The sequence below is a fragment of the Sus scrofa genome, unplaced genomic scaffold, assembly GCF_000003025.6.
Source record: "Sus scrofa isolate TJ Tabasco breed Duroc unplaced genomic scaffold, Sscrofa11.1 Contig740, whole genome shotgun sequence".
Lineage (NCBI taxonomy): Eukaryota > Metazoa > Chordata > Mammalia > Artiodactyla > Suidae > Sus > Sus scrofa.
The window spans coordinates 619,079-629,285 of NW_018085303.1; the positions used below are offsets into that span (position 1 = coordinate 619,079).

Sequence of the window (10,207 nt, forward strand, 5' to 3'; positions counted from 1 at the left end):
TGAATACTTACGAACAGCCCTTGCTATGCTGGAATATGATTAGGAATTAAAAATTCATTTTAATCAATTTTTTAGACAAAATAAATTAGTAATGCAAATCTAGCTTAATAAAAAAGAAAAACTGTAGAATTCACACAAAGTGTATGTATAAGGCTAGTAAATATATATTGTAGAGTAATTATATATATGATAGCATATAAAATTATGTATATTTTGTTGGAATCAATAATTATTTCTCTAATATAACACAATACAAATTTTACTAATACAATGTCAGAATGAAATCTTTGAGTAGAATCATATTAAAGAATGATATCTTCTGAATGAATAAGAACATGTAGCTCTCTGCAGAACTGAAATTCAGTGAAAAGTCACATGTCGGTTTCTCAGTCTCTTCATAGCTATTTTCATGTCCTTATTTCTCAGTGTGTAGATAAGGGGGTTCAAGAGTGGAGTAAAAATTGTGTAAAACACAGAGAGGACCTTGTCCACAGAGAACCAACTAAAAGGCCACACATAAATGAAAATGCAGGGCCCAAAGAAGAGCGTGACTACCATGATATGTGCAGAGCAGGTTGAGAGTACTTTGGATACCCCGCCGGCAGCCTGCTGTTGGACAGTGATGAGGATAACAGTGTAGGAGATCAGGAGGAGCAGAAAACAGCTCATCGACAGCAACCCACTGTCTGAGATCATAAGTATACCCAAGACATAGGTGTCCACACAGGCCAGCTTGATCACAAGAGGAAGGTCACAGAAGAAGCTGTCCACCTCATTGGGGCCACAGTAAGGTAAATTTACAGTAAAGGCTACTTGACTGATGGAGTGCACAAATCCAATGACCCATGAAACTGACACCAGCCTGATACAAGTCTGCCAGTTCATCATGGTCATGTAATGCAAAGGTTTGCATATGGCCACATATCTGTCATATGCCATGGTAACAAGAAGTACCATCTCAGCCCCACCAACAAAGTGCAAGAAAAAGATTTGGGCCATACATCCTCCAAAGGAGATGAGCTTTCGATCACTAAGGAAGTCCCTGATCATCTTGGGGGTGGCAAATGAGGCAAGCCATATGTCCAGGAAAGAGAGATTCCCCAGCAGGAAGTACATCGGGGAGGAGTACAAGTGGGGGTCAGAAATCACAGTGACCACGATGATGAGGTTACCCAGCACCATAGCCACATAGATCCCAGAGAAGAAAATAAAGAAAAATTTTTGGAGATGTTGTGAATTGGAGAGTCCATGTAATACAAATTCTGACACCAAGGAATAATTTTGCAGGTCCATTATCTCAGATTTCAGATTTTGTTCTAAATCTATATAAAAGAAAGAGATATAAGTGAAAGTTCCTGTTAATTACTGAGCACATGAAAGTGATCAACTAAGTGTGATCTGAATATAATTTTTAATTTGTACAAGACAGTATAATATATAGAAGATCAAAACCTAGTCTATACCAACATGTATATTTCCCTTTTTCAGACTTCAGTGTTTTCTCAGGGGCAGTTAAACATTCTGGAAGACTCCAGCATAGGTGAAATTTGTAGGAACATTTTTTTTTCTCCCTTAGCTAGATTTTTTGCATGGAAAAACATAGAATTATTCAAGCATAGAGTGTGAACCAAAAATCTTTAGTATGACGGAAAATATAAAGATTTTCTCAGCGGTACTATGTTCTTTTCATCTGTGTTAATACCATTGCTCAATGGCAATTGTCTTTAAGAATCAAACCTAGGAATTGATACTAAAGCTTAAGTAAAAAAAAAAAAAAAAAAGCCTTAGTCAATATGGATCTGCTGTATAGCACAGGGAAATCTGTTCAATGTTCTGTGAGAAACTATATGGAAATGGATATGTGTATATGTATGGCTGAATCACTTTGCTGTACGGAAGAAATTAACATAACATTGTAAATCAACTATACTTCAAGAAAACTAAATTTAAAAAATAGTGCCGACATGTAAAACAAGACAATTGTATATATATATATATATTATCAGGTCCTCTCTTTCCATTTACTGACACAAACACAAAAACAAATTCTGTTAAAATGATGTGATGGGTGTCCATATCTATGAACCTAAACACCAAACAACAAGTTTTCTGAATCTGAGAGAAGTAGATTTCATCCCGTGATGGCTAATTAAAAGGAAATATATTCCTTTAAGCTAAAAAGTATGACCCAGGTATAAAACATTTTTGGATCACTGTATAAATATAGCATAGCTGCCAGATTATAAACTCAATTTGTATGTGTTGTTTAGTAATTTGGGGAGAGTGACATTATTGTGCTATATGTGAATTATACAATGGCACTTATATTTTCTGGTAATGTCTTTGAGGAAAAATTGAGTTAAATAACAGCACAGATACATAAAATTTTAAAGTGATAATCTATGTCATCAGTCCCTAGTCGTGGCCATGGGACCCTATCCTAAACTGTGCTCTTCATCAACATCCCAGATAAGATAATATAATTATCAAGTCTATGGATAACAGAAATATGACAGAGTTCACATAAAATATTTCAAAAGGCTGGAAATTGGGCTATAAACAGCAAATTCCATATCTGAGGGGAGAGAGAAAAGAGTATAGACTGATGCCATGCTAGCAGGAATTTAGACTAGTATTTTATTAATGCACTTCTTTATAATTTTGGTGCAAAAATGAAAAAACCCTTATGGTACAATTTGTTATAATGCTTATGATTAACTGAATGATAAGGAAGATCTGGTTCAAGAAAATCATATCTTATGCTCCAGTTGACACTCAAGCTCAAGCTACTGCTTCCCACAGAGCAATAGAGTTAGGGTTTCTCCCATGTCAAGCCTGCTTGGAATCTTTTATTAGTGTACTCTATGAAGATATAATTTACCTACCACAAAATTTACTCATTCTATTTTATAATGATTTTTATTTTTTCCATTATAGCTGGTTTACAGTGTTCTGTCAATTCTCTACTGTACAGCAAGGTGACCCAGTCACACAAACTTACTCATTTTAAATATAAAACTCAATTATTTTTAGTAAACGGATCTTCTTTTCTGATTTGCTCATTCACACACCCACTCACTCAGACCATACCTGTATAAGACCAGCAGTTTCTCATCTTCACTTAAGTCAATATAGAAACCAATCAAAATGAAGGAAAATAAATCAAGTAACCAAAGGTTTATAAAATTCTACATATCTCACAATTTTTTTATTATTACTTTTGTCATTTTTCCCCATTGGTTAGGTTTGGGATTAAAAAGCCAATGATCTAATTCTTTTGTAGATTTATTGTTTATAAACTATTTCTGAGAGCATATAGGATGAAATTTTTCAATGAAAGAGATATTTTTCAGGACCAGAGCATAAAGCCTATGAAATAATTTTGGGAGGAGTCATATATGAGTGACTGGCAAATTAAATGTATTTCTGAGCTTCCAGAAGAAGTAGAGTGGGATGTATAGATCCCATTATTAATTTATCATGAGAAATAAACTGATGCCTCACTCGCCTCACTAAGTTACTATATAAACCTTTTTATAAAGGCATTCAACAGAGCTCTTCATGAAAAATTTTAAAAGCTGCAGAACTTTTGTATTAGATTTTATTGTGGACCCTTTATAAAATTGAACAGTATAACATGAAATAATAATTTTGAGAGGTTTTGACAGAGAAATAAAGCAACACGTTCAACATCTGAACTATTCTAATGATATGAATAGATACGAAAAGAAAAATTTTAAATCTATAGGAATTAATGGTTACTGTATCTGTTTTACTACATTCAGATAGAACCCATCTCTACAGACTTTTGTCAGGAGAACAGGGACTCAAAATTCCTTTTGTCTCATTTTATTAAAAGACTTAATTGCTATACTTTGGCATTAGAATGGTAGTATAAACCTGAAATTAAATGCCTGTGTGGACAGAATGGCTATAAGTCACAATGCAGAAACTCTTCATAAGTTTAGTTAGATTACTCTGACATCCGCCCTAGCTTATATATTACAGACTATAATGGCTGTACTTTTATTACTATTTTTCTCTTTATGGCCATGAAATATTTCACATGTAAACCTAAAACATAACTGTATTTAGTTCAGTGTTTTATAAAGATTAAGAAAATAAAAAGGTGAAATAATCAAAAGGAAAACTCAGGAAAAAAACAACAAAATAAAAAAAATTAATGTCCCATTAAATCAAAGATGTTCCAAAATTAGATATTGATGATAGGATACTAAAGTAAGTGGAATGAAATATAAGAGTTCTAATTTCAGAGAAATTTTTATGACTTACAAAGGCTTTTTAAAGATCATTAAATTAATGCTGAATTTGTAATCAGGAAAAACATGAGGATGATTTTGTATGCTGACTAATGCTACTTAAAAACAAATACAACAATGAAGAAATTTAATTTTAACTAAGTTAATATGATTCTCCAATGATTTAATATACAAAATAATAGATAATAAAAGATAATAACAGATAATAAAAGTCTCCATTTGACCTGTTTCTAGACACACATTAACTGAATATATATTAATGGATTTTTACTAACCACAGTGCTGACATTATAGATCCCTTAATTTGAATTTCACATCTACTATACTTGAATGAAACTTTTAAAAACATGAATATTTTTTATGCAAGTGAGGATTTAATTACCTCTTTTTCCTGGCTTCTAAAAAATAATTCAGGTAATGTGTCACTTTAAGAAGGCAGAAAACTTTGGATTTGAGTATCCCTTGGACTTCAGTTATAAGTATCTGTACCTTCTCTCCCATCAAATTAAGAATCCCTAAAAGATGCGTCATTGTTGGCAGATTACCATTATTATCATAGGCTGGGGAATAAACCATTTTCTGGTGGAAATTTTCAGTAATGACTCATGTTCATTTGCCCAGTTGACAATGGAACAAAATTTTAAAGATTTGTCAGGTTATATACACACAACTGCAATTTTTTTAATAATTCAAACAGAATAATAATATATCATTTTCTGGTTTAAAGAGTATAAAATGCGCCTTGCTCTTCAGTAATTGAATTATCAAGTTACATTCTAAAAACATGCTGAAAATCTTGTATGTTACTTTGATGCAACTTTGATCAAGCATAACACTTTGGAGAAGGCTCCTTCCTACTAGGAGCATCAGATTTATGTAACACAAAATATTTGCTTTTCCAAAATCAGATTTATATGGTCATGTATAATGGCCTGGTGTGTGGGTTACTTTGCAGATCACTTATAAGTATTATCCCACTTACTTCCCCAAATCATTTTAAGTTAATTCAAGCTCTTGCTAACGGTTGTATGATGATTAAAAGTATCTTAAAATGTTCTAATGAATGACTATCACATTTACAACTATCCACATGACATTGAATTCCATGTTAAATGTATACATTAAATCAAATTTATAATAGATTTTCCTGCCAAGGCAGCATCTGCATGTAGTAAAAAGACTCAAGTTCCAAACTGTCATTAGATTGTGGTTGGCTAAAGGCAATGATGAAAGCTTTCTAAGTTTCTGATTCTCTACTTAAAACACAGAGACCATAATTGCTAAAGACTGTAGAAGTAGGCTACATACATCAATGTCATTTGCTTCTGAAATGCACCCATTATGTAGGTTCAGATATATAATGTGAAGCCAAGAATTACAGAGAAGTTTGTGACAACCGACAAAAGTGAATACTTGATTTGGAGGTAGGAAGGAGTTACTAAACCTGATGATTAATTTTAAGTGTTTACCTGGAGGGTGTTTTGGATGAGACTGACATTTAAATTGGTAAACTTTGAGAAAAGCAGATTTTAACTGGACAAAGGGTCTGTGGGGCTGACATCCAGCATGTGCTCTACCCACCCAGTGAACCATATATCCTGTAGGCCTGGGTCTGCCAAAATGGAATCACTTTTTATTCTAACACACACACAGTTCCAGAGCTGCTGTTATATTCCTGATGACTAAGGCCTAACATCCCTTTAATACAGAGAATAAATATTTACAAATCAGTAAGTAATGATAACTTGAAGAGAATAATGAACAAAGAATACAAGAAAATTTTTCTTTAAATGATGAGAATAATAGGCCAATGGACATTAAAAAATCTTACTTTAATAAACATCAAACAGGAAAATTAATGTAAACCTTCATTCATATACCAAATTTAGAGTAAATATATCAAACTCTTGGTTAGCTATGATGAAAACAGATAATGCAATGATAAAACAGCAATACAAATTTAAATAATACATCTATTGAATGTTTATGTCAGCACTATGCTGACTTTTTCAAGTAATTTTCATAAAAGTCTAATGAAAAGTCTAAAACACCATCATTACTGCTTTACAAATGAGGACACTGAGGCCTAATATGTTAAGACAAATGAATTTTCAGTAGCAGACCTGGTATTCTAACTCAGGCATTTGGACTCCAGAGTTCATATTCTTAAACTGCAAAATGCTGCCTCTCTTCATGTTTGAAAAAAAGTCAGTACAACTTTCAGCTAGACACTTTGGAAATATAGAAAAGGACCCTTTGAAAAAAGGCTAACAGGAACATAGGGATGCCAGATGTGGGGTGGCAGGTTGGGCCGCATACAGGATATTAAAAATCAGCCTCATTGAGGAGATGACTTTATCAAAAACAGAAAGGAAGAGAAGAGATTAGCATGTACATATATGCGGAAAGTAAAACATGGGAAGGACGGCTAGTCCAAATGCACCTAGGGGTGTTATCTGATATTTTCAAATAACATCTGTAACTAAAGAAGCAGGTAGCTGGAAATGAGTTCAGATGAGCAATTATGGGTGACACACAGATCATATAAGGCCCTGTAAGTCTCCAGTAGCACATTGCCTTCTCTTCTGAGTGAAGTAGCAAGTAAGTGGCCAGTTTTGAGTAGAGGAGTGATAATAATATCATGCTTCAGATCAGATCTAACTGCTGTGTTGTAAAAGCAAGGATGGAAGTGAGGAGGCCAGGTAAGTAGCGGTTTTCCTAAATCAGGCCAGCTGTAATGATGGCTCACATAGGAAAGTTACACTAGAAGTGAGAGGAAGTCAGTCAGACTCTATGTGTCTTTTGAAATGAGAGCAAATAGAATTTCCTGAAGGTTATTATAGATTGTAACTATAATGGAGGAGTCAGGCATGATTCCAAATATTGTAATCTAAGAAACTAGAAGAATAAATTTACTGCTAAATAAGACCACAAAAGCTGTATTTATAGACAGTTTGGGAGGGAGATTAAGAAGGTAATTGTGAAAATATTAACTTTGAAATGCTAACTTTGAATCAAAATGAGGAGGTTGAATAGTCTGTTGAATATGTAAGTCTGGAGTTCTGAAGTCTGAACTACATATGTAAATTTGGAGATTTTCGCAGTGTAGCAGATTTTGTCAATACCTAGCTCTTCTCAGTAGTTACCATTTATTTACAAGTTATCATGAGTCCAAAGGGCAGGCACTTGCCACTCTTCATCAATAGGTCTCTTTGGATAAATTTGCTCTACCTACACATCAAGGAAGGGAGGGTCAGGGAATCGATGCCCCTGAAAGCAATCTCTAACTAGTGCCAATAAATACCCCAGTTCCGTCTCTCCAAAGACTAAGTAATTTCTAGACACATGTTCTGAACTGTCTTCCAGAACTCCATGGTAGGATTAAGCTTCAGTTGCCTACAATGGCTGATTGCCAGATGACGTACTCTCACTGGCTTCTATTCCTCCTTCACCTCACTTCCTCACTCTAGGAGGAAATAACCCCCTTTAAAAAAAAATTTTTTTTTTGCTAGACTCACCTCCCCCTAGTAAAACTATATGTACTCATACATATAGGATCATGCGTCTCTGAGATACAAATCCTGACTGAGAGATTTCTGGATAAATGCAAAACAGGACAATTACTACTAGAAGTAGTCCTCCCCTTGTGTTTAACTTAAAGTATAGTTGATTTACAGTGTTTCTTTTACTTCTGTTGTGCAACAAAGTGACCCAATCACACACAGTTCCCTCCTAAAGAGCAACTTCTCAGAAGGGGATTTTGAAATCGAATCACTCACAGTCCCAAAGGCAACAGGCTCCATCGGTGGTGGTGAGATGAGGATAACCTCTGGAATACTGTAATATCAAAATAACCAAGACTCTCTCCTCTGCTTATTTAAGTTGGGCTAGAGGTAGAAGATTATCAAATAATTCTAGAATTAGAGAGATAAAGGACCACAATACTCTGAAAGAACTAGGGAGTGGCTGATTATTTTGAACTAGTATCAAAGTGATGACAGAGGAAATTAATAGGCTCAGATTAGCCATTTATCATTTCAGTGAAAAATAGTTGGCACTGTGACAGAATATAAAGAGATCCCCACAGTGTATGGTCATGGGGAAGGCTGGGCTTAAAATTAGGACAAATATCAATTGTGAAAATAGCATAGTTATAAATAAGGCCTAATTTACAGCTGTGGCAATAATTTGATAATGAAGTCATGACTCTGGGAGAGAAAACATTAGGACCTAGTATCTAATATGAGAATATCTGGAAGCATACATTTGAAAACCTTTAATTCCCATGATCCTTTGAACATCTGGGCCAGTAAAAGAGGCTTCCTCCTTTTTTCTGGAAGACAGCAACCTCACTTTGCCTGGAGAAAATGCAAAAGCCCAAATGGCTGTGTATGTCTGGCAAGACAATACATGTTTACCTCACGATTTGCCCTGCTTCACTTCACTACTTGTAGACAAATTACTAAGATGTAGTCACATAATATTAAGACAAGAGGAGTGCTGAGCCTGCTCTGAAATGAAAGGAAAAAAAAATTCACCAAAGGAGCTTTATGAGCTGGTTAATATGCAGTGGTAGAAATCAAGAGGGCATGCTTATGAATGGATATTGAGGGTTTGGACATTGTGTGGGGGTGAAATGCAGTCTAAACAAGAGAGAATCAATATGGATGCACTTTCCTATGATTTAGGATTTTATACTTGGAAATCTGGGGAAAATGATGGTCCAGAATAAATGAGGTAATATTCTAGAACTGCCTTGATCTATTATTAATGAAGAGGTCAAAGACTAAGAGAGTTTGGCACAATAAAATGGGTTTAGTTAATAATACCAGTGAGCCTATTAGCTGACAATGTTCCAGAAGAGGGCCCAGATACTGTGTATTTCACTAAAGATTTAAATAATGGACTTAATCCCTTCATATATTTTATTTCTAGTTGTGCCTTTTCTTTTCCTTATTACTTGGTTAATTTTATTACATTTATAGTTGTACAATGATCATCACAACCCAATTTTACAGCATTTCCATCCCAAACCCCCAGCACATCCCCAATCCTAACCTGTCTCATTTGGAAACTGTAAGTTTTTCAAAGTCTGTGGGTCAATATCTGTTCTGCAGAGAAGTTCATTGTGTCCTTTTTTTTAGATTCCACATGTCAGTGATAGCAGTTGATGTTGGTGTCTCAGTGTCTGAATGCTTCACTTACCATGATAATTTCTAGGTCCATCCATGTTGCTAAAAATGCTGGTATTTCATTCCTTTTAATGGCTGAGTAATATTCCATTATGCATATGTACCACATCTTCTTGATCCACTCCTCTCTCAATGGACATTTAGGTTGTTTCCATGTCTTAGCTATTGTATGCAGTGCTGCAATGAACACTGGAATCCATGTATCTTTTCGAGTCATAGTTTTCTTTGGATAGATGCCCAGGAGTGAGATTGCTGGATCAAATGGTAGTTCTATTTTTAATTTTCTGAGGAATCTCCATACTGTTTTCCACAGTGGCTGCACAAATACACATTCCCACCAACAGTGGAATAGGGTTCCTTTTTCTCCACACCCTCTCAAGCATTTATTGTTTGTCGACATTTTGATGATGGCCATTCTGGCAGGTGTAAGTGTGGTACCTCATAGGTGATTTTGATTTCTCTAATAATTAGTGATGTTGAACATGTTTTCATGTGTTTTTTGGCCATCTGTATGTCTGCTTTGGAGAATTATCTGTTTAGGTCTTCTGCCCATTTTTTGATGGGGTTGTTTGTTGTTTTGGTATTGAGTGGTAGGAGGTGTTTATAAATTTTGGAGATTAATCCCTTGTCAGTCGATTCTTTGCAAAGATTTTCTCCCATTCTGTGGGTTGTCTTTTTGTGTTATTTAGGGTTTCCTTTGCTGTGCAGAAACTTTTAAGTACCATTTATTTATTT

General features: G+C 34.7%; 1 protein-coding gene across 1 annotated transcript; it reads right to left on the reverse strand.

Moving 5' to 3' along the window:
- Positions 1-360: 360 nt before the first annotated feature.
- Positions 361-1,293, reverse strand: LOC100513603 (olfactory receptor 4K14). Its single transcript, XM_003128598.3, has one exon. It carries the CDS (start codon positions 1,291-1,293, stop codon positions 361-363), a length of 933 nt encoding a protein of 310 aa, XP_003128646.3.
- Positions 1,294-10,207: the final 8,914 nt, after the last annotated feature.